The sequence below is a fragment of the Haliotis asinina genome, chromosome 8 (assembly GCF_037392515.1).
Source record: "Haliotis asinina isolate JCU_RB_2024 chromosome 8, JCU_Hal_asi_v2, whole genome shotgun sequence".
NCBI classification, from domain to species: Eukaryota; Metazoa; Mollusca; class Gastropoda; order Lepetellida; family Haliotidae; genus Haliotis; species Haliotis asinina.
This window is the reverse complement of record NC_090287.1, coordinates 4956721-4982486: the sequence shown is the minus strand read 5'-3', so window position 1 is coordinate 4982486 and position 25766 is coordinate 4956721. Positions and strand designations below refer to the sequence as shown.

Sequence of the window (25766 nt, the reverse complement as noted above, 5' to 3'; positions counted from 1 at the left end):
CCGTCTGAGTGAGTTGTGTTTCGCGTGTGACGGACAATCGCGGTGTCGTCTGCTCGAGCGGATGCCGTCTGTTCCTTGACGTTGATAGACCAGACGATGAAGTGCGGAGCCCATCAAACTCTGATGACCAGTCTGCACGAGCACGGACCTTTGGACAACAGGACTTTTGCCTCTGTATCCACTTCAGCTTCTTTTTTCATGGAACCCAGAAAGAAGACTGCTTTTTCTATCCGTGATTTGTTGGGTCTGAGACAAAACCAGGACCGAACACCGAACTCCGGGTCTCCCAACGAACTGAGCCTAACGCATAAGTCAAGCCACCTACCCGATCCCCGGGCGTCTCTCTTCTCCCTGGGGGCACCCCCTTCACGACAGGCTCATCACGCGGGTTATCCCTATCCACCATGGGGCTCTCCTCTTATTGACTCTCTGACCACTTCTGGACAAACTATCCTCAACTTTAACATTTTCCAGACTGCGAATAACAGAGAGTATGGTAAAACAGGTAGGTGGAGTTTGTAGATTTTCATCGACTGCCATAAAACAATGCTTTTTGTATAATAACATTTTCTGTTTGAATAATGTTTCCAGTGCCGGATACAGCTTTTCGACAAGGGGTTGGGAGTGGGTGTGCACACTCTTGTGAAAGAAGGACTGCACACTTCATTTTCACCAGTTTTCCATGGTCATTTAGTTAACTTTCAGGACAAAAGGGGAGGGGAATCCGCATATGTGTTTCTGAGAATATTTTTAAAAACTTTTCCAACTTCTTTGTGGTAGATATGATATTTACAATTAATTGCCAACAAAATATGAGAGGTTTTCAGGCTTGATTTGTGAACTTTTTCTTTGGATTTCAGATGTGGATGACAGAAAGTCATTGCCTCAACAATCAACATTTGAAGCACTACATCTTTCTCAGCCTTCCGGTAAAAAGAAGAAGAAGAAAAGACGACACAGGTAGTTTATCATAAATTCACTTCTACACTTCGTAAGGTAAATCCGTTGATTTGAATTATATCAGTCAGAAATTGATAAATTGTTACAAATCGAACATTACCAAATTTATATTAAATTAGTTTTCAACATATCAACATTTATAATTACAATATTACAAAAATATAATTGAACTTGTTACATTATAACATCTTTTCGCTCCTTGTTAATTTCCATGAACGCTAAATTTGAAACGGGCAATTTCATCGAACCAATGCGAAGTACATAATTCTGTCACATTCCCTCCCTCTCTCTCCAAAAAATGCAGTGATGCATTTTCTTTTCTCATTTCTCTTTATCAATGGTTTGAAAGTTTCACCGAAAAACCTATTTAATTAAAAGACACTGCAACTCGTTTCACATTAAACGTGTGATTAGTTCAAACTAATCAAACCAACTTGTGTTAGCATTATAGAAAACGATTAATTCCCTGTAACCTTCATCACTGTCTATAGTTAATTCATTAATCTTGTTATTTTTTTTTAGCCGTGATCTTCGAAAGATTGCCAATTACTCAGTAGACATCTTTTACGTGTAGTCGGCCTGTAATAACGAACAATGCCTCACTGCTAATATCACCATTCAATAACCTTTGTTCACACGCGTGTATCCAGCAATCATTAAACAAAGTGTAATATCGATCAAAAATCGATTCCAGCTGGTCCGTCGCTCCATCCGACTGATTGGAGTTGTGTGTTTAGATTACATCAGTACAGACCTGTCTCGCATATGGTTTCAAATGATTAATTTCATTGATACCTTTAATTCACTCTGTTTGAGAATGCTTGATTAAAATAACGGTAATATGCAGTCACACTCATAAATATTAACAGGTTTCTGTTGATAATGTTTTCACGTTTCCTATCGGATCAAATATGTAAAAGGCCTATTCGGAATATTTTAGAAAATATTTTGTTACTGAATATTGAACACATATCAATCCAATTCATTGACTATATCGTCTTTGTCTATTTAGCCATTACACTATTTACATATACATCCTAAACATTATTTTCTAAGGATTATACTATTTTTTATTTTTTACATAATGAAGTATTTCGTACACTGGTTAATAGGTACTAACAGATAAACATAAACATATGAAACGAATGTCATGGTGAAAAACCGACATACTGTTCTGAAACAAATTCTTCACAGAAATTGTATTATTTCAACCGATTTAAACTTGTGTCTCTCACTGAAAATTAAATACGTATTTCACATGAGAGATATTGATAAAATTTCTAAAATCCTGTTTTCTACCGTAATTATTGCAATGGGTTGCCACAGCGGTCAATTTAAAATGAGATATAGTCATATCAACTTCCAATCTCGAAAGAATACGACTGTATGTACGTGACTTCCAAAACGTTCTTCATGACAAACGACTAACTATTAATGTTTTTGGACTGTCATAGGTAAATATGTTTTTAGATGAGCTCGTAATACCTATTTGCTGAGGGATTCGTTTGTAGTTTATCTCGCGGTTACCGCATATTATCTTATCACGCATATTTACCTAAACGTGTAATGAGACCCATTCTTATTTGTGAGCAATGTTTAACACTAGACTGAATGAATGGGAAAACACTGCGACTCTCCGTTTTGTAGCACGGCACCATTCGGTGAAATTCTATCCCCTTCTTGTCGCCATCATTGTTGAATGACAATATCACACATGGTGCTAATTATTGTAGATATCTGCTATCTGACCAAATAATGCCATACTTTTCAACATCAAACTAGCCTTGGTGGTTCAAAGTAAACACTCTGTTTGGGTACTTTTCATATGGTATTTGTCCCTCAATTAGCTGATTGAACTGTCAGAATCCATTTTGTTCGGGGTTGCCAAACTGGAGAATTGTACAGAAATTATCATATATTTTGTGAACAGTTGAACGTACGAACTCGCAAAATGTCATTATAAATAAAGCGAATATAAATTATTCTTAACAAATCTGTTGATTTTATCCGATTTCCACCCACCACCCACCCCACCCCCACCCCCACTACCTTTATTTCAGAATGCATACTATAAATATAACTTGTGCTTAGTTTTCTCACTGAATTATGATTTCCGTTAATATCACTTTTTGCATATATATGGCAAATTTAGTTGAATTAGAAATGCTCAATTATGTATCACAATTTGTTATTTTCTTGTTGTTGAATCACTTAATAACGATCGCTCTGTAAACTCATTTCTGCTTACTGATTGCATTGATTAGTGAACCAAGCACATTTTTGACATTTTTTCGAACGATTATATGATCTAGTTCAAGAAAAAAAAAATAAATGAAATATGCATTTTATTCGTGCGTCAGATGCGTGAAATTAGCCGCATTACTTTCATGGAATACGCTCTCCCACAAAATGACCGTCGTGACTTCATACATGCATGATGGAGCTAATAGCAGATAATTAAATAATTCAAATGACTAATTTAGATGTGCATTTTATATCAAATAGATTTAACCCGAAGATTTAGCCCCATTTGAAAGTGTCGAGACATGTTCAATTGCCTAAATCTTTTCCAAACGAAATGTGGGGATGTGAACATTTTATACCCCACTTTGGAATTAACTAGAATTATTCTTCTCTTGCACTGTGGATCCATGTGCAGGAATCCCGTAACGCGATCAAACCAAAAACCACATCGATCACTTTTATGGATAATCGATATAAATTCGCTGATTATCTGATTTTCTCGTCACCAGTTTAAGCGACCTGTCGAGATTTCTTCGCGCGAGTATTAGAATGTATGAGGGAACTGCTCCATAGTCTTAATTTTGACATAGTAGGCCTCAAAACGTCAGGTTTCCTCTTTAATTTGAAAAATAGCCTTCCAGAATTGAAACTAGCCCGTTCCATGGTATTTGGACACGAGTGGTTCTTCATCGCTTATGTGTTGTATGTATGTTTTATACTTTACGTAATTAACTCCATCCATGCAGATACTGGTTACCCAGTTCGATACTTTACAAACACTGGTGCCGCTTACATAGACAAACAGTGAGCGGTTCTCCTGTATTGTGTGTTAAGGGAATGTCTACAATCTACCAAAGAGTACGCTCTCATTAAAACAACGTACACTGGGGAGGTCAATGTATTAATTGGAAATACCATGCATCACTGTTACCTGGCTGTAATCAATATTGTATTGATACACATATATAAATTCAGTTCATAAAATAACAGATTGGAAGAGTGAATACTTGTAGAATTACAAATACGATGTCAGATGACTTTTCCTGTCATATATACAACTAAGAATAAAATATATTTCATAAGATAATTGTTGCGAATATCAATTACTGTGATAACGAGATTTTCTAAGGTAATGATGTAAAACATTTTTGAGGATGTATAACAATACATTATATGACCTAAGGTTTTATTCGTCTTTAAATTATATAACTACCTGCATATTTTTTGATTGTGTGAGGCATGGGGCGTCATTGTCAAGTCAGTACCACCGTGAACAGATGCGCTGCCCATCGCGACCTGTATCATTGTCCTAAATAACACTCTTCTGCTTTTGCCTAAGCCAAATAAGAATATACATGTGTAATTGTTCGATCCCCTTCAAAATGACTTAAAACATGGCAAATTAAGAATATTGGCGAAGTAACTGGCAAAGCGATCCATATGTGTCTCTCTGTATGTCAGTGTCGTTAACTCGTCAACGTGTGCATGTGACATGGCTTATCTATCATGTAACCATATGCGACCGGGGAACATTAATGGACAGTGTCATTTGAATGTAAATTTCCTCTCATTAGTATTCATTTGACACGCCGTTTGTGAAAGATGCCCATTCCGTAGCGTTGCTGCACTGTGTGTATATATCACACGTATGTAGGGTATAATATTCTCATGATGCTATTAAAGGAACGCCATTTAAGTGTTCGTTTGCACAAAGCGATGCTATTGTTGCAATTAATGTAAGTGTGTATCATATTATCAGAGGCAACATGATCTCTATCATAATTCTATACAAAATAACACTTTGTTGTAGTCTGTGGCTGAGTGGTAGACTCGTGGAAACAGCGGATGTTATAACCTAGGTTCGAATCCCAACATGAGGACAGTGTGTGAGGACAATTTCTAGAGACGCCATTTGTGGAATATTGATGCCTCGATCCCCCCTCGCTGCTCAGTAGGAATGTTAAACCAAATAGGTGATGGTTTCATGAAATAGAGACGATGCATGACTGTTCTCAGCAGATAAAGACACAACGGCACGTCAGGTCGCATGTACTGACAGAAGCGTGTCCAATGTTGAGTATATCTGTACTTGATAATGACCATTCAGTAGTGTCTCTCGACTTCCTCGACTGATTGACCTGTTTTAAACGTCGTGTCCAAATTGGTTGATGACCACAGTCGAATTATGTGATTGAGCCAACTGCTCGAAGTGACGCTATCGAGGCCTTAAGAGACCTTAAGACTTCCAACTAGCCTCTGAAATGAACATATTTTACAGAATAAAAATCGTTCATAATAAAAAAATAGATAAGCCATAATTGAAAGGAGTCCTGAGACTTTTGGAAATCTAGAATTGCCACAGTTTTGGTTTCAGGATCTGTATGACCGACTAAAGAGAACTTAGATACAACCATTGCGAGTTAGTATCATTGACAGATTTATTGAACACTTGTCAAATGCATTTTCAAATTTAATCGGTATACAAAAATGATCTAAATTCATAACTAATTACAGTAAGTAGGAGGCTTAACATTTAACGGTCCCTTGTCCATTTTTAGCATAGACGTTCTATTTAACGTATATATGAAACGTACATCTGGGTAAGCAGACAGTGTTTGGATGTCTTCGTTCACACCTGCTGCCTGTATGTAACTTTAAGGTGTAAGTACAGGGAACACCGTAAACATATGATCGTGTAATGTACCGTTGTGATGCCAGATTTTCGCAGTACGTGTCGGACAGTACCGGTTGTGCGTCAGGGGCTAATGCCAATTTACCAATGACCCTTTATACAGATCCCAGCAACAGCTTTTATTCAATGACATTCTCACTATGACAAATTGACATTTGTATCTAAGGATCAACGCGTATGACAGAACTCCAGACCACAAGCACGTGCTTCTAAATGTCATTGACACACTGTGGGGGTGCTCCTGACAGAACTTTCAATGTCGTGTGCAACTTTGGTAATGCTTGAACGAGTTTTCAGTCTTGTGGAACAATCAGTTTAATGGCATAACTAGAAGGTCATATTTATTTGTAATGGAATCATGTTCGAAAAGACTGTGGTACCGACGGCAGGTACTCTGGAGACATGTGGACTGGATACTCTCACATTTTAGCGAACACCTGGTGTCATTGTTATTATCGGAATAACAACAGGACGTTTTATCGTTAGGAAGTGTTTATGGAAAAGGCTCGTCGATTTTATTGATCTGATTGTCACTGATTAGACAAGCTATGGGCGTGACCAAAGCACTACACGGTATTTTGATGTTGAACTTTAATAACAATGATTAGGATTCAAAGCCACATGACAATAGAGATTTTCTTTAGCACGAATTTGTAGGTCTTTAGATGCTTGTTTTGAAATTACCTCAGATTTATTACTCATATGTTTTTCATAACAATATCGAACACACAGCCACTGTAACTGACGCGAAGTCTGCTACTACTACTACTGCGTAAAGTCTGCCCCCGGATATCACTATAGAGGTGATGAAATGAATTGTGTTGCCGGTAATGTGTATCCCGTAGGCGTATAACTGTGTTCACTATATCAGTCTCAGGTTTGTTTCAACCTAATGTACAAACAAACAAACAAACAAACAAACAAACAAACTACTTGTCTGTATGTGTCAACAAAACGTCAGGATACACGTATAGTATTTAGCAAGCATGTTATACATGTCTGGAAAGAGTGCGGTTGTTATGTTACAGCCGTATGCACAAACAGATCCACAAACACAACAAACATGATGACACGGGTGATGGAAACCTAGGATAAAGATGGGGTTTATTTGAATACCTCAATTATACGCATTTACCTATAATTGCATTTACAATTAAAATTTAACTTGTCGGGTTTTTAAAAAAAAAGTAACCAGGCGCTATTTTCCATGTGGATTTGAAAAACATGTACCAATCACTCTGAAGGCTAATCGAGGTGGTGGGATAACCCGGTGGTTAAAGCGTCATGCCGAAGATTGGCTTCGATTCCCCGCATGGGTATGTGTGAAGGTCATTTCTGGTGAAACCCGCCGTGGTATTGTTGGAATGTTGCTGAAAGCGGCGTACCACTCTGCCTCACTCACTGAAGGCTGAGCTTACTATGTGATTACTGACCCTGATCTTCACTCACAATGAAATGGTATTCGAAAGGTATAAATGGTAAAAGTATATATTTATGTTTTACTCATTCATTTACAAATGTTGCATCTGTGAAGTCATACCCATTATGATCAATGATTGGATTAAAAACCAACCTGGAAAAAATCACACTGGAACATTTACGTTACTGGGGCTCAACCCACATATCAGTAATACCCGTATGACATATATCCTTATCGAATAACAATTTCCTGTATTTTCATTTGCAGTCACCTCAAGCATTTGTGTCTACTTTCTGTTTCCCTGTAGTATATAATTCATCTGTCTGGTGTGACGTCATGACATACAACACAACAACAAACGTCAGCATGAATTATTCGGTTAGTGTTTCCAGAAATAACGATATGTATTCTCTTAGAGGTGTTAACACGTCATGCACTTATTGACATGTCGACATCTGTCGACTTCAGTGACGAATGTTAGGTGGACGTGGTTACATCAGGTTTTATAGACGACGACATGCACGACGTGTTAACTACACAGCGATTTGACCACTTCACCCAGGAACAGATGTTCCTCACTACAGTCACCTTCAATACAACGCGGGCTCGAACTACCTCCATTTGCTTCTGAGACAGGTTGACAAAGATGGAAACTATATCCAGTTTTAAAGAAGATAGTTATTTCAATGAATTCGGAAAATTATATTTAAAGCGATTTAATGATTTCCACACACAAGGACATATTTTTAAAATAGTATTTTGACAGTGCTAAAGATTTCTTGAATATCAATTGTTGTTGGTTCCTACAATTCGCTCATAGTTAAGAAACAACATGCAGAAACTCTGCTTTAAAAACACAATACCACTGATAGGCGATAAATGTCTAATACATGAAAAAATACAGTGCCGGAGAACAGTCCCGATTATGTGCCGAAATATGTTCTATTAGCCTCAACATGCATGGATAGGTAGCGTAAAGAGGGCGACGACACCTGGTGTTTTCGTGATGGGTAAGGGTATCTAACTCTGTACATGTACCTATATATGCCACATAGGGACCTTTATAGGACGTTATTTTGCCAGATACAAAACACAGTTATGACGACTAGAGAACATCATCAACTGCACAAGGAGTAATGTGAGACAAGATGTTTGCAAGCAGACTATTCTTCATCGGGACGACACAGACAGTGCTCATCCAACTGCCAATATCATGTTATTGAAACAAATCTTGGTAAAATCATCAATCTTTTTACACACTGTCACTTTTGATAAATGCATCCTCATAATAGGTAATTGGATAATATAATAGCAACATTTAGAATCTTCATTATCCGGGTAATCAATAGCGAGTGCTTCCTATATTTGCTGTTTCAGATTCTGTTATAAATCAACACGTGCCTATTATCACACAACCACAAATATACCTGGTGATGTAGGACGCCCGGTACGCGATCAACTGGAATCTGTCAGTCTTCTTTTTAATGATTCCTATCACGGGGCTCCATGATATGATAGGAAGTTTGTATTTAAATTGTGGTACCCTTTCGTATATTTCTTAAGGCTTTTCATTTCACGCAAACGTTTAATAAAATTGTAACCACTAGTTGCATTTTGATCTCGATGGAATCTTCTCCGTCGGCACTCTCGACTGGTTATTCTCTGTCCAATATCTCCTTCTAAAGATCGAACCACACCCAAGTAGGAGGTGACTGTGGTAATCATTTAGTCAGAGTCAAATTTTGTAAATGTCTGTACCTTGAAGACAAATAGTGTCGGAGTGATGGGAAAATAAATAAATAAAAAGCAATGCTTGCATCTTGTTGTGGATAGTGAGTGAGTTTCTGAACACCATGTCATCTGCACACATAAACGTGCAGTATCGAGGTTATATTTTTTTTGGTAAGTAGTTCTTGTGTTTAGCAAAGTTCATCAGATCCAAACCAGGTGGTAAACAATCGCGGAAGAAAACTAATATCATACTTGGCGGAGAACATGTTTCATTCAGAATGGTTGAATTAAGGATAACTGTCATCACTATTGTTATGCATACAGCTACTCTCACCTGTACCTTATTGAACAAACTTTTACTGCACTTTGATATATTTGCACATCACTGCACCATTCCCATGTACGTTAACGGACCGATCTACCTGTACCTGACTGCCCCTTTTCAATGTACCTTACCGGACAGTTCGACCTGTACCTGACTGCCCCTTTTCAATGTACCTTACCGGACAGTTCTACCTGTACCTGACTGCCCCTTTTCAATGTACCTTACCGGACAGTTCGACCTGTATCTGACTGTACCTTTTCAATGTACCTTACCGGACAGTCCGATCTGTACCTGATTGCCCCTTTTCAATGTACCTTACCGGACAGTTCTACCTGTACCTGACTGTCCCTTTTCAATGTACCTTACCGGACAGTTCGACCTGTGCCTGACTGCCCCTTTTCAATGTACCTTACCGGACAGTTCTACCTGTACCTGACTGCCCCTTTTCAATGTACCTTACCGGACAGTTCGACCTGTGCCTGACTGCCCCTTTTCAATGTACCTTACCGGACAGTCCGATCTGTACCTGACTGTACCTTTTCAATGTACCTTACCGGACAGGTCGACCTGTGCCTGACTGCCCCTTTTCAATGTACCTTACCGGACAGTTCGACCTGTGCCTGACTGCCCCTTTTCAATGTACCTTACCGGACAGTTCTACCTGTACCTGACTGCCCCTTTTCAATGTACCTTACCGGACAGTCCGATCTGTACCTGACTGTACCTTTTCAATGTACCTTACCGGACAGTCCGATCTGTACCTGACTGTCCCTTTTCAATGTACCTTACCGGACAGTTCGACCTGTATCTGACTGTACCTTTTCAATGTACCTTACCGGACAGTCCGATCTGTACCTGACTGTCCCTTTTCAATGTACCTTACCGGACAGTTCGACCTGTGCCTGACTGCCCCTTTTCAATGTACCTTACCGGACAGTTCTACCTGTACCTCACTGCCCCTTTTCAATATACCTTACCGGACAGTCCGATCTGTACCTGACTGCACCTTTTCCATGTACCTTACAGAACCCTTCTACCTGTACCTCACTGCACCTTTTCCATGTACATTACAGGAAATTCTACCTGTACCTCAATGCACGTTTTCCACGTACCTTACAGGACAATTCTACCTGTACCCCACTGCACCTTTTCCATGTACCTTACAGAACCCTTCTACCTGAACCCCAAGGCACGTTTTCCACGTACCTTACCTGTCCCTTCTACCTGTACCTCACTGCACCTTTCCATGTACCTCCCTGCAACTTTACCATGTACCTTACCGGACCATTCTACCTGTACCTTACTCATACCGATTACTTGTACTTTACCTCCCCTTCCACTCGACGCTTGCTGTGCCCCTTAGCTTTTCTTACTTCACCATTTTCTTTGTACCTTGCACCAGCCCGTTAACGCTATTTTCATGCACCTCTCTACCTGCACTTCACTGCATCTTTTACCAACTCTTTATTGTGCTACTTTACTTTTACTTCACTGCCTCCTCTACCCGCACTTTATTGAACCACGTTGCATGCACCTTACTTTACTGCCGTCATTTGCTTAACATTACCGACCACGGTAATCACGACAAAGAAAAGGTGATGTAGTTAGGATTACGAAGCCATGTACATTAAATCTATATACGGTTTGTGAATTAACTCGACTGAGTGAGGTGTATGATCGGGAACTATGGCTGTTTACGGTGCAATAGTATCCTATTGTAATAATAATTAATAGAATTCATCAAGCTCATTCAATAGACAACATGACAAAAATGCATTAACATAGTTGTAACGGCATGCATGCACCGGAAAAGATTTATTGTGTTCAGTTTCTGGAAATCACCTGTTTCTCTGCGTGACTGTGCAAAACTCTCTTTACCTTGCAACCATGACTTCCTTTTGAAAGCATTATGAGAGCATATTTACAGAGCTCGCGGTTACCAATGTGCCAGGACGAGAGTTTGGTTTCAAACGACTTCATGCAACTGACCAATTATTACAATGTAATCATAAGTGATTACATTTCAAACAATGATACGAATTGAATGTGCAGCAGAAAGAATTTTACTTGTATTTGTACCACTTATGTTTTTTATCATACTTCAGATTGTGAGATTGTTGCGCTTTGTTTATGAAAACGCACTAAAACACGTGGCTTAAATGTGGCTTATAAACGTTGCTTCCTGACTATCACGCTCTGTATCCCTAGTCCCCAAGCGTTCATTTGTTATGCAAGTGTAAGGCCAGGGCAGTCCTAGCACTTGCAAAATCAGTCTCAACAGAGGGGAAAATGTACACAAAGTTTTAATCAATGCAAACTGAAATAAATTTTGTCACAAGTCCAGATGTCTATTTGCACCCATTCCTGCAAACAGTTTGATTGGTCATTTTGTGTGAAAATACTTCATCAATGAAAACTTGGTTCAGAAATTATATTCCTACCACTTGTTCCTTGCCACGCTGTAAATATGAGCCACAAAGCATATTTATTAAGATAGTGTCAACTACTTTTTATTGTGCGATTCTGTTTAATTGTTTAATCAGATTTTAATTCAATATATACTCAAAAACACACGAACATCTAATGTTTAGACATATTAAAAAAAAACAGTTGAAAAGTGTATTTTGTAATATAAATTAGCCGGTATAGATAGTTTCTTTTGTCCCTTTGTTAATGTTATCCGTCTGGGAAAAACCTACTTCTCATAGTGCTATCGTCCTGAGGACATTTGATTCTGTTGAAGATAATTACTGGTGATGATGATTGCGATTATTACCATTATTATCATCACATGACGCGATGTGGCACAGGTATTGCTTACTTGTAACAACAAAATATCACAGTGAATGTTAACATTCAGTTCAGAGAGCAACAATATTCTCTTAACTGTCGCATGGAAAGATTGTTTCTTATAAACTGGAATACTACTGAGCCTGCCATTGTGAAAGCCGCAGTCTCTTTCTGCTTCCAGGAGGGCAATGTCTCTAGTCGTCATTTTCTTCAAAAGCATTTACTAGTTCAGACATTGATACTGTCAATGTCGCCGTGCGAACATTAGAACAGACTGTACTCCATTGACAACATGTTATCAAGACATATCGTAATGTCACTGTCAATGACCCCATCAACGCCGTGTTATCAATGCATGTACTAGTATATGGCATGGATATTGTGTCTCCTCTGTATCGTGCCATGTGAGTTCAATATGAAAAACTATGTTATCAGTGATGTCACATTTGAATGTTTTATTTAAATATGTTTGATTACTTAGTGGTCGGAAAATGACATTAAATGGAACTAGATCTATATTAACAAACGACAGGTTGTGACACACACTGGAATCAATTCAGATTGTTTGTTTTCATTTGTTATACCAGTTCCAGCTACCTGCTATGTGAGGTATTGATTCAATTACAGTTGAAAGTTTTTACCCAAGTACAAACCATTCCTTCTTTCATTTGTTGTTTTTGTCAATTCACAGATACCTTTCCTACTCACTGTAGCGTCGAACAATCGATTGACTTTATTAAAAAGCTTTTATAGTTCTTTTGTTACTCGTAATACATCATTAGGTAATTAAGATAATTGGTGGTATGTAGTGTAGTATATTTTATGGTTGTATGGACCAGTGAAGAGTGATGTGAACTGATCTATGTGGAGATCTATTGAGATCTGTTGAGAACGAGTTTATTGATCAAGTCCATATTGAACGATTGCTGTCTATGTTACAACTACATCAATAAAATTTCTTTTTCGGGAACGCTTCGACTTTCTATGTGTGATGTTTAATGAGGTGGGCATTGTGCTCCCAAGTTTACTTTTGACATTTTCAACAAATCATTCTCTCTGACACAAGTTAGTTTGATTCAAGTGAGTGGGAACAGAGGGAAGGCAGGGAACACAGCTCAACCCTCTATGCTGAGTTGCAGACCTTAGTTGTGCGGATTCGCTGATCGTAGTGATTCATGGTCTATCGCGAGTACCGCACAGGTATTTTTGTCGTCCGTTACCTATTGGTGTACCTCCTACCGCGTGTGACGTTGATGAAATATGCCAGTGTTGAAGAGATCGTCATTAACATCATCCTGTATTGTAGTAGTCTCATCACTAAGTCTTTTACATGATTATCTGGTTTCATCCTTTTTGCAAGATCACTATACACAAATCTTACCCTGCTTGTAACAGAGAGTGTAAAATATGACACATTCCTTATACTGCCATTCATTGTCAATGTTTGAAGGTAGTGATCAAGTGTCCTTTCCGCTTAAAGGAAGTGATCAGGTGCCCGTCCTGTTTAAAGGTAGTGATCAGGTGTCCGTCCTGCTTGAAGGTAGTGATAACGTTTCCGTCCTGTTTGAAGGTAGTGATGAGGCGTCCGTCCTGTGTGAAGGTAGTGATGAGGTGTCCGTCCTGTGTGAAGGTAGTGATGAGGTGTCCGTCCTGTGTGAAGGTAGTGATCAGGTGTCCGTCCTTTTTGAAAGCAGTGATGAGGTGTCCGTCCTGTTTGAAGGCAGTGATGAGGTGTCAGTGATGAGGTGTCTATCTTGTTTGAAGGTAGTGATGAGGTGTCCGTCCTGTGTAAAGGTAGTGATCAGATCCCCACATTTCCGCATGTCTTATTCACGTGTGAAAATATCAGTATCCTATTTCGTTATTTTTATACTTATACTTATGTTTGTACGTATTTTCATGTATTGTCTATTTTCGTATCACAGTAGTCCTGACTATGTTACATGAATGCCCTCTAGGATAGACACGCATTATCCTTTCTGGTGTGTAATTCCAGGACTATCTTCACCAGTTACCAGCTTGAGGAGCTGGAGAAGGCGTTCAAGGATGCCCACTATCCTGATGTACAGACTAGGGAGGTTCTAGCCATGAAGACCAGTCTACCTGAAGATAGAATACAGGTAACACCAGCGGATGTCATGCTACTGCATGTCCCTAGAGGTGTCTATACACGCCGGATAGTCTGGGTCTGTGGTCGCGGACATTGACATCTACATCTGGTTTGTGTGTACCATATTATCAACAGGAGCATTACTAATTGTGCAGTTAATAGTATCTGTGTCGAGGTAGTGATCAGGAGTCCGTCCTGTATGAAGGTGTCCACGATAAGTGAAGGTAGTGATCAGGTGTCCGTTCTGTGTGAAGGGTGAAGGTGTCCACGATAAGAGAAAGTAGTGATCAGGAGTCCGTCCTGTGTGAAGGTGTCCACGATAAGTGAAGGTAGTGATGAGGTGTCTGTCCTGTGTGAAGGTGTCCACGATAAGTGAAAGTAGTGATCGGGTGTCCGTCCTGTGTGAAGGTGTCCACGATAAGTGATGGTAGTGATCAGGAACCCGTCCTGTGTTCAGTAGCATTTAACTGCTTTGAGCGCTCCAAGAATGTGTGCAATTATTGATCAGTCATTGTTCAAAGATGGCCTGAGGTTTTGGGCAGGGTATTTATAAATAATTTGCCTGTGAACATGTAAGATTAACCTTGATAAAATAGATATTAAATCACAGTCTATGTGGAATTTGTCCAGTGTCTAGGTACAGGAAACAGCGGTTTCTTCACGAAGACAGTCGCCACAGTTTAAACGCTGTGTATTATATGCAGGTAATGTGCGATGACTGCATGGCTTTTCACATCAAACAGACCTTCCCGACCGAAAAATATACCTCCATCAAAGCGATTGCCAATTCTAACGATATTTTTCACCTCGCAAACACTTAACACAAAAGCCCAATTTTCAGTTTATGCGATTTAGGATAGCAGGAGTTCTAATGGTTTATTATGTGCCCTGTTAGAGTAAAATAGTTCTCGATGAAAGATACTGTTATTCCTGTTAATAACCAATCAACTCTGGGCTGTGTAACTGGCCTGGCTTGTAATAAATGAGGGCAGTAATGAAAAATGTTGTTTTATATTCACGGTAGCGATAACAGTAAATGGATCACCGTTTAAGTCAATAACTTGATAGGCAATCCAGCTATCTCAGTGAATTACAGCTCGTTTAGAAATTAAAGGTGTGGTAATTGAATTTCATTGTGATTCGGGCTAGAGCTGAGAAGGACGAGCTTGGGGAATTGGACGGAATGAAACTTGCTTCATATCGCCCCGCGCAGTTGGAAATTCACTTTCAAATTACTTCTTCCATTAAGCAATGATTTTATTGGCAATTCCATCGTGCTATTTCATATTTATAAGCTTTAGTTATGGGGATAGTTGTGAACTTATTTGACTTTTTCCCTTCGTAATGTAATCACATTATATGCCACAAGTAGTGATGCAAACGATCGCGGTGTTTGGAATTTAATAGGCTAATGGCCGTCTTGGGATGTAGGCTGTTTTTCGTTTCATTTTGGAAATAAGCGTGTTAAGTGTAAAGTCACATATGGTTCCAAAATGATTCTAGGATATTTGGGAATGCACAGAGTGATAATGTATGACATACACATATAATTTTTTGCATCAATGGTTACATATTATTCATACCATTTCGATCCTCCCTCGTGTAAATTGAAAATGTATTTTGGGTGTGTCAGTATACGCACTGATAATGACCCAACAGAGATCTTGTGAATCAGATTACACTATAATGCATACATACATGTGTGTCTGTACACAAAACAACACACATCTTGTAAATCAGATTACACTATATTGCATACATACATGTATGTCTGTGTACACACACACACACACACACACGCACACGCACACGCACACGCACACGCACAACCCCCCCCCCCCCCCCCTAAAAAAAAACAAACAAAAAAAAAACCCCAAAAAAACAAAAACAAAAAACCCCGGAAACAAACTTAAGTGTTTATCATTTCCCGTGCCAGTCTTCATGACAAGAGGGAGACGATCCTTGGACCAGTCTGCATGCTCGGCTATTTTGTCAGACCTCGCAACAATCTGTTTCTGTCTGTGATCGCTAATCCACCAGCTAGTGATTACCTTGATACATACACACAGTGTTTCGCGTGTGGTATATTGGTCTTGACTTGGATCTGATCACAGATAATCGTAACAGAACATTAATACTTTCAGGCTACTACCGGTGGCACATAAAGTTCAATATACAATATCATTCATAATACAATGTACCTCCATGGTGGTAGGACAATGGCTATATTTGTGTAGTGCTAACTCGAACCATTGACAGACACGATATAAGATGTTCTGGAACAGATATATCGATGCCGTGTTCAGTGTACCAGTAATACTTTCAAGACTAGGTCAGGTCTGTCAGTGAACTTGTGTACATGACGAGAGAAGTATTTTTCTTGCTCACTTGTCAAAATAAGAAAATTTATCCTAAAACATTTAAGTTCAACATATTGTGTTTAATAACACCAAAAACCATTTAAAAAAAATTACGCTATGAAAAGCGAACAAGCGTGGTTGATACATGAGACTAGTGCGTGTGTGGCCAATATCAGAGGGTTGTGAATTAAAGTCACAAAATGAAACACACTTTTACCGACAGCAAAGATACATTTAGTATTTAACATCACTATCTTAGATCATTACACTCAAATAATTAGAGTCACAATTAGTGCTTACAAGCCTATACGAACAATTATGTTAAATAATGAGTTTTCCATAAAGCAGTAATCCCTCTTTGATCATAATTGGAATACAGATTCTTGAAACTGAATAACGCACGTCATGCTATTGCGTCAATTAAATACATACTTTATTATTCGAATTGTGTCGAGGAGGAATAGATATTGCAGGACGTGTTTACCCAGATACACGAAAACCTGGTGCCATTACTGATTTTTCAGCGATGGCATTCATACATTTAGGGACTATGACACACATTCAAGGCTTTACATATTACATAAAATCTGCTGTATTTGGAATTACACTTTCACAGTAAGGAACTCATTCCCATCTAGGATTTCCTAACATGTTACCTTGAAAACCATACAGATATTTAGTAAATCTTTTTGTCGTCAGTTGACTACTCAGACAAAATGCTATGAATAAAAAGAAAGCCCACTATACACCTGGCACATAATGATACATGCACGTCTTCAATTTAGTATCCACCAAAAGCCCCCCTTCCTACCACACACGTAACAATCACTTCCCTCACTTAACCATCACCCATTACCTCCTCAACTTAACCATCACCTCCGCCACTTGACCATCAACCATCACCTAGTCCACTTAACCATCACCTCCGTCACTTAACCATCACCATCACCTCCCCTACCTAACCATCATCTCCTCCACTTAACTGTCTCCTCCGCCACTCAACCATCACCATCACTTCCCCCACTTAACCATTACCCATCACCTCCTCCTCTTAACCATCACCTCCCCCACTTAACCATCACCATCACCTCCCCCACTTAACCATTACCCATCACCTTCTCCACTTAACCGTCTCCTCCGTCACTTAACCATCACCATCACCTCCCCCACTTAACCATCACCCATCACCTCCTCCACTTAACCGTCTCCTCGGCCACTTAACCATCACCATCACTTTCCCCACTTAACCATCACCCATCACCTCCCCCACTTAACCATAACCATCACCTCCCCTACCTAACCATCACCATCCCCTCAACCACTTAACCATCACCCATCACCTCTTCCACTTAACCGTCTCCTTCGCTCTTAATCATCACCATCACCTTCCCCACTTAACCATTACCCATCACCTCCTCCTCTTAACCATCACCTCCCCCACTTAACCATCACCATCACCTCCCCCATTTAACCATCACCCATCACCTTCTCCACTTAACCGTCTCCTCTGCCACTTAACCATCACCATCACCTTCCCCACTTAACCATCACCCATCACCTCCTCCACTTAACCGTCTCCTCGGCCACTTAACCATCACCATCACTTTCCCCACTTAACCATCACCCATCACCTCCCCCACTTAACCATTACCCATCACCTCCTCATCTAACCATCACCTCCCCCACTTAACCATCACCATCACCTCCCCCACTTAACCATTACCCATCACCTTCTCCACTTAACCGTCTTCTCCGTCACTTAACCATCACCATCATTTTCCCCACTTAACCATCACCCATCACCTCCCCCACTTAACCATTACCCATCACCTCCTCATCTTAACCATCACCTCCCCCACTTAACCATCACCATCACCTCCCCCACTTAACCATTACCCATCACCTCCTCCTCTTAACCATCACCTCCCCCACTTAACCATCACCATCACCTCCCCCACTTAACCATCACCCATCACCTCTTCCACTTAACCGTCTCCTCAGCCACTTAACCATTACCATCACTTTCCCCACTTAACCATCACCATCACCTCCCCCACGTAACCATCATCCATCACCTCCTCTTCTTAACCATCACCTCTGCCACTTAACCATCACCGTCACATCCCCCACTTAACCATCACCCGTCACCTCCTCCTCTTAACCATCACCTCCCCCACTTAACCATCACCCATTACCTCCTCCTCTTAACCATCAGCAGACATACAGAATATTAATTGGTCTGACGCTAAGTAACCACTTTATGATACAGAGCCATCAGAAGAATAAAATGTGATAACCGTGTATTTTATTAATTCACTTTTTAATTTACATTACCGAGAATTTTATCAGTGGCAACGTTCTGGTTTTAACATTACAAACCCTGCTATCTCCTGAAACCATTTGAATCCCAGAGAGGGCAGTTTATGAACGTTATTATATTAAAGGTCAGTGATATAGAGAAGGGCACCTTCCAACATGTTATGGTATCAAACTCTGCCAAGCGATGGAACGAACCGAATCTCACTCAGTTCATATTACCCATCATTCAATTTTAACCATATCTTTTCTATGGAATGTTAATGAAATTGATATTTGTTGAAAAGTTAACTCACTAAAGCAAATTTAATCATATTAATAGCACGATAGAAGAGAAGTCGCACCGTAGCACTGAGAGTATGTGGTGAGTGAAAATAGTTTTCTCATTCATAATTAAGAATGACCATAAAAAGTCCTAAAATTACTTTTAGATCGCTTCATTAACTATGTTTAATCTTGTTAAAGCAGTTTTTAAGTAGTTGAATCAAATAACCATTACGAAATTGGAACAGAAACATCCAAGTCCATATCACATAAATAAATCTGTAGTCAAACTAGCGATACGTTCCCCAACCGCGTGATGTATTCCCTGAACGCCCTCAAAAGCCTAATTGTTTTCAATTATTGTCGATTTAGGAATTGAAACGAGATTTCGGGAGCTGTAGACGACACGCAAATGTATTGAGAGAAATGATTGGATGAGCTGGTCCCGCGAGAGGGCGCTCGTGATGCGGTTACGGTCGAGTCACTTTCGACAAGCCTTCTTTCATTCCGACAATTGCTTTAGCATTGATTCCCTGTGAAAATCATTTATCTGCTGCGCCAAACGGTTGATACAGAAACATTTGCGCCCACTGTCATTTAATTTTCTATCTACGAGAGAGATTAGCTGTATTCCTGCGTGAATACAGAGAACTCCGTCTAATCTGAGAATCTAGTCGCGCTTCACGGCTGTCGGCGAGCGTCATGGGCCCGTCGGAGCGCGAACTTTCCAATTACCTGGTAATTGCTGGGACTAGTTTTCGGAACATTGTTTGTCGATTAAAAAGGATTTGACTCGATTAATGGGCATTAACAAAAACTGCGGGACTGTACTGTGGATGTGTACTAGGGCCGACACGTCAAAGCTTCTCAAAGGGGTATTTCCTTCTATTTATTCTGTGTGATTATATTTCATTTGGTGTCGTCCACTTAGGTTAGGCTGGTCCGGAAAGCTGTGTTTTCTTTATCAATAAACCCGGCATTTGGGTAAAGACAAAGACTCGCTATAAACCGTGTTCCCCTCGTGTCACTAATGACTGTCCTCTACCAAAAGGTCAATGTTTAGGTTTGTGGCTGTAGGGAAGGAAACGTAAAGTTAATCCACACACTCGCGGGTAAATGCACATATTTGCGTTGCAATGTCACAGGTAAATAGTCAAGTTTTCGCTGCAGCGCTGCAGGTGAATCCCAATGTTAGCTCGACAAAAATCCACATATTTGTAAAGTGACATTTCAAGTAAAGACACATACTTGTGTTGCAACGATGCAAGTAAGTGCGTATGTATATTTTGCAAAATCTTCCGTAAATCCATATGCAAATGCATGCGTTTTCTTTTGACATATCTCAGGAAAATCCCTATTCCATTGCAGCATGCCAGGCAAATTCTTCATTGCAGTACAATATTCAATTAAATTTTCTGTTTGCATTGCTACATCTCAGTCAAATTCTCTGTGTGCTGTGCAATATTTCAGGTAAATTCACTATTGCACTGCACCATTTCATTAAATTCTCTATCTGCACTGCAGCATTTCAGAAAAAAAATTTCTGTTTGCGATGCAACATATCAGGTAAACTCTGCATTTGCACTGGAACATCTCAGGTGGATGACAAACCTGTTGTTGGCTAGCTGCGTCCCCGCTATAATATCGCTACAGTAAAAGGCTGTACAACTCCGCACATCATCTTACGTTTTGTTGACACATTTTAAGTATATAATTTTGTTCGCAGTGTCTCACTATGCAGGCAGATGCCAGACATATATAGACTGTGGTGGAATATGTAGTCTGTGGTGTTACTTCCAATACTCACATGTCTTGGTAGTAAACAGCTTACATCTTCTGTCAATGTCTTGTGTCTGTCTTCACACATCTCAAGTTCAATATTTATGTCGGGCATCTCTACACATGAACACTTTGATTGATGTTCATGTTGAATACGCCACATCAACATATATATATATATATATCTGTCACATGTCGATACTTACCCAGTAAGATTCAACCAATCAAAACATACCATTTCATTTCCTTGTGCATTTAATTATACAACTAAATCGTTCTAAAATATATTTGTTTGTCCAATTTCATTTTCTCTCGCTTTCTGAACACACACACACACGCGCGCGCGTGCACGCACAAAACAAAACCCAAAAAGTCCCTTCCCCCCACCAAAGAACCCCCCCCCAAAAAAAACAAAAAAAAACAAAAAAAAAAAACAAAAAAAACAAAACAAAAACAAACAAAAACAACAAACAACAACCAAAAACCAAACAAAAGACAAAACAACCACAACAACAACAACCAAAATTTAGGGACAAAACAAAAAACAAAATGTGTGGCTTCGTTCCTACTAAGGCTTAAGAAATAGCCCAGTTAAGATTATCATAATATCTTCAATATCTCTAAGTCATCAGTTCGAGTTTCAGCTTCCAAAGTGCGTATTATGCATCGTTCCATCCAGGCCACGTGACGTCTATATGCATTGTCATCGCAACAAAGAGACCTATATTACCTTCCCAGCGCATGGGCGTGATTTACTAATTCTAAAGCTGTTATTATGTGACTCTACACGCGCTGTCTTAACGTTATCCTGTGATTAACTGCACAGTCGACCAGTTATGACAAATAATGATATTTTATGAGCTAGATGTATGGCAAATAATATGAAATATCTTTCCTTTGCTAGGAACGTACGTTCGTCCTTCATTGAACTGGATCAGTTTTTTCTGCTAATTGGCATTCAAATTTGAGGCAATAAACCTGGAAAAAAATACATGCCCTTAAGGGAACATATCACTATATACACTAAAAATATAACTTTGACAAACAGGTGACAAACATGAGCTTATTTCAAGTTAACGAAAACGTTTCGATTCAGTGTTTGAAGTTTAGGTTTAAGAAATAGCATTCATGTGCCGTTCGTATGCTGCCTTCATTTCAAATTTAGTTTGTCAGTTATCCAGTGAGACTCATTCATTACACTATCTTGAGCACACACCATACAAGGCTACACATGTAGTATTCACTAATAGCAAAGAAGCTATGTCTAATGAGGAATGTCTGAACTGTGGCAGAACCACACCGGGCATACAGCTGACACCAGGGAGCTTAATGGAGACACACCTAGGATTCGAACCCGAGATCAGTGGGTCCAGTTTGACCGGACATAACCATAAATCTTATGCATGTATTTAAATACCAGATGCTCATGAAAAACCCTGCATATCCTGTCTCACGGATGTGTGACTTTCCAAAGTCTAAAGATTTTTTTGCCACTGATGTCTGAAAATCTTCAGAATGTTGAGTTGGAGTTTTGAATGTTGTGATCCTGATATAAGACAACGTTTATGGAAGCGTTACATGGTCATCAGTGAAGTAATCTTAGATTGTATTCAAAACGACGGTAAAATATACACACAAAAGGGCCCCTGCCGCTAGAACATTGTTTGACATTAATGAAACATGGCTGGTGGAACGACGACTTGTCACACAGTCATGTCATACCGTCATATTGATATTCCTTAACGACAAAACACATTTTCAGGTGTGGTTTCAAAATAGACGAGCAAAGTGGCGGAAGACGGAGAAGACGTGGGGACGAAGCAGTATCATGGCAGAGTACGGACTCTACGGAGCAATGGTCAGGCACTCACTTCCGCTTCCGGAAACCATATTAAAAAGCGGAAAAGAAGGAGTTCTTGATTCCTCTGCGCCATGGTTACTCAGTGAGTAACACTTAACTTTATCTATGGTAACTATGAGTAATATTCTATATTGCACCAGTAGAAACTAAGCGATATAGCTGTTGTGTTAACTCTTGAAAAATAATAGTGAAAACTCCTGAAAAACAACCCACACACGGTACAAGGACCTTTTTATCAAGTTATCTGTATAATGTTATATGTTATCAGTGACTGTCACAAAGACATTTTATTTGTGAATCTGGATTCCATATGTTAAATTTCAACTAGATTTCTCTACAATAGAGATACTGACGACACGCCCCATTGCATTAGGTTACGTGGCCTCTTGAATACGCCACTAACATTAGTACTTACATTCTATATGAATCATTTAAAGCTCGTTTGCTGTCATCTCACACACTTCATGAAGATTGTGTTAATTATGATCAAATCTCTTAGTGAACGCAATTAATCATCAAGTGAAATGCAATGGTTTTATGGTACTCGTGGGGGCAGGGTGATTGTCAAGTTTATTGTGTGCAGGACATTGTAGGCCTTCTATCATTGATCGTTACAGTGACACATGAATATTTTATCGTGCAAGTGATTGATTAGTAATGCCATACGTGTATATGTATACTATATATGTATAACCCGCATATTATTATTACTCCACGTCGGCCTTAGGAGACAAGGGTGTTGTCTCCCTTTCTTATGTTAAGATCCTCTGACTTTGGTTTCCAGATCATCCCAAATATTATATACTGGCATATAGGACATCCAAATAACACCCTCGCAGTATGCTGAGCATACATTTTATTTGATTATATTTTGGATAGGTAAGGCACGTGGACAGTTAGTTACACGAAATAGTATTTGTCGGTGATAAATTAGAAAATTAAAACTCTTTCGTTCTCAGTGTGATGTAATGTTAATTAGTAAATATGTATTTCTGTGTGATAATGTCATATGATTTCTGCTGCTGTGTAGGTATGTATCGCAAGTCAAGTGACCCGAGTACAAGACTGAAGAGCGATGATGAAGAGAGTCGTGACTGTAACCCGGAAGTGAAAGATAAAGAAGAGCTTCGGTCGGAAAGTATCGCCGCACTTCGTGCGCGTGCGCAGGAGCACACTGCCAGAATCCATCAGAATGGAGACAGGGAAGACGAGAAAGGCAAGGGCGACATTTCAGAGGAGAGCGCCGATGAAGAGAATCACGAGGCCGCCGTTAGTCTGCGGGCGACGGAGTTAGCCGAAATGCCTGATTGATGAAAATAGGCAGTACTGCTTGTCGTTTGTCTATATCCTGTGTTATTCAGAGATTTTAATTGTGTTAATGTTTCTTGTGTGTTTGAACGATATACAATTTACATTTATACAATACAAGTTTAGGTACATACATCGTGCGCATTAAGTGATATCATTTTAGGGGAATGTGTTCATGTTCACCATTACTCAGAACATCACATATTGTCTGCCGTTAACTCAAAAACGTTTGAACAATCGTAGTTCAAGATTTCCCAAACGCCGAGTTTGCCAGAATACACTCTACCATCGTCGAACTGTGGAGTTTGATCTCATAACACTTTAGTAAACCCGGTAATGTATTTAATCATAATGTATTCGTGTCATTTAAGTTGAATAATTGTACAGGATGGTGCATTAGTTTCAACTTTGCAGATTTTTTCACAGTTGTTTTCATTTCCATACGATAAACATTTTGCGTCGAACTCGTTTAAAATCTACTAATTCGTATCACTGTGCGATTGATATTGTTGCACCATTTAAGCTTACCACAAATACTGTACGTGAAGCTTTGTTATCACGTTTAGGACCATGAATCCAGTCAGCTGTAGTGCAAAACAAAACGCCCATATTACACAATAGCGATAAAGTCTAAAGTGAAAGTTAGTTGATACAAATTATTCAGATTCGGAATTGGAGTGAGCAATGTTTACTTTGCAACCAGGGACAGCATGCATGTGATTATTTTTACACACACCTGAAACAATTTTTCTCAACTATGTTTAAAACCAAAAGCAGTCACAGGGCCTTGAGCACGTACTAGTTGCCTGGATATGTGCGCGACTTGAATGTCCTAAAATAATAACAATAATAGTAGAGTGTGCTTTGGGCTTGGCATACATCAAGGAGGAGTGGTGTTTTTGCAAGCTTAATTAAAGCTGATTTGTCGAGTACAAGGCTGGCTTTTTGTCACTTATGTAGATTTTGTAAATTGTTGCATTAATTTGAGAATATCCAGAAAATATTACTTAAATATAATTATTATGATTATCATCATGGCTCACGTACTTTACTCTGGATATCTTGAGATGTGAGTCAACTTTCGAGTTAAACAAAAAGACCTGATTCAGTTTGGAGTACGTTTTCGAACTGCCCATTTGACCAGCTGTACTGACGAGTTTTGTTGAATACGGTAGAGGGCGGACCAGCCAGCTGGGACGTTGAAAAAAATCAGTTGCACCTTTGAACATTCCTCGTACAATGAATCCTCGTTAGCCTAGAACCCATTTATCCGGAAGCATAACCCTCCAATACTATACGGGATCTACATGTTTTCGGTGGATTTTATTGTATAGTCAAGGTAATTCTGTATACAGATCTAACCAATTTCAATACGATTATCATCGTCTGGGTTAACGAGGTTTCAGTGTCTATGACAACACTGCTCATTGAGATTACAATGTTTAAAGGGCAGTATGCTTTGTTTCCACCTCTTTGTTGAATTGTTGAATATATCATTTGAAATTTAATACAAATTAAGTTACTTTATTTATTTTCATACACACAGCATTATTACTATGTCTGTTGACCACACAATCATTTCTTAAATTGATAAATGAAGTATGTT

General features: G+C 39.3%; 1 protein-coding gene across 1 annotated transcript; it reads left to right on the top strand.

Annotated features, from left to right (window-relative positions):
- Positions 1-37: 37 nt before the first annotated feature.
- Positions 38-25766, top strand: LOC137294508 (visual system homeobox 2-like). Its single transcript, XM_067825539.1, has 5 exons — positions 38-505; positions 861-960; positions 14159-14282; positions 22754-22934; positions 23883-25766. The coding sequence occupies exons 1-5, from the start codon at positions 97-99 to the stop codon at positions 24161-24163; spliced, it is 1095 nt and encodes a 364-aa protein (XP_067681640.1). The 5' UTR covers positions 38-96; the 3' UTR covers positions 24164-25766.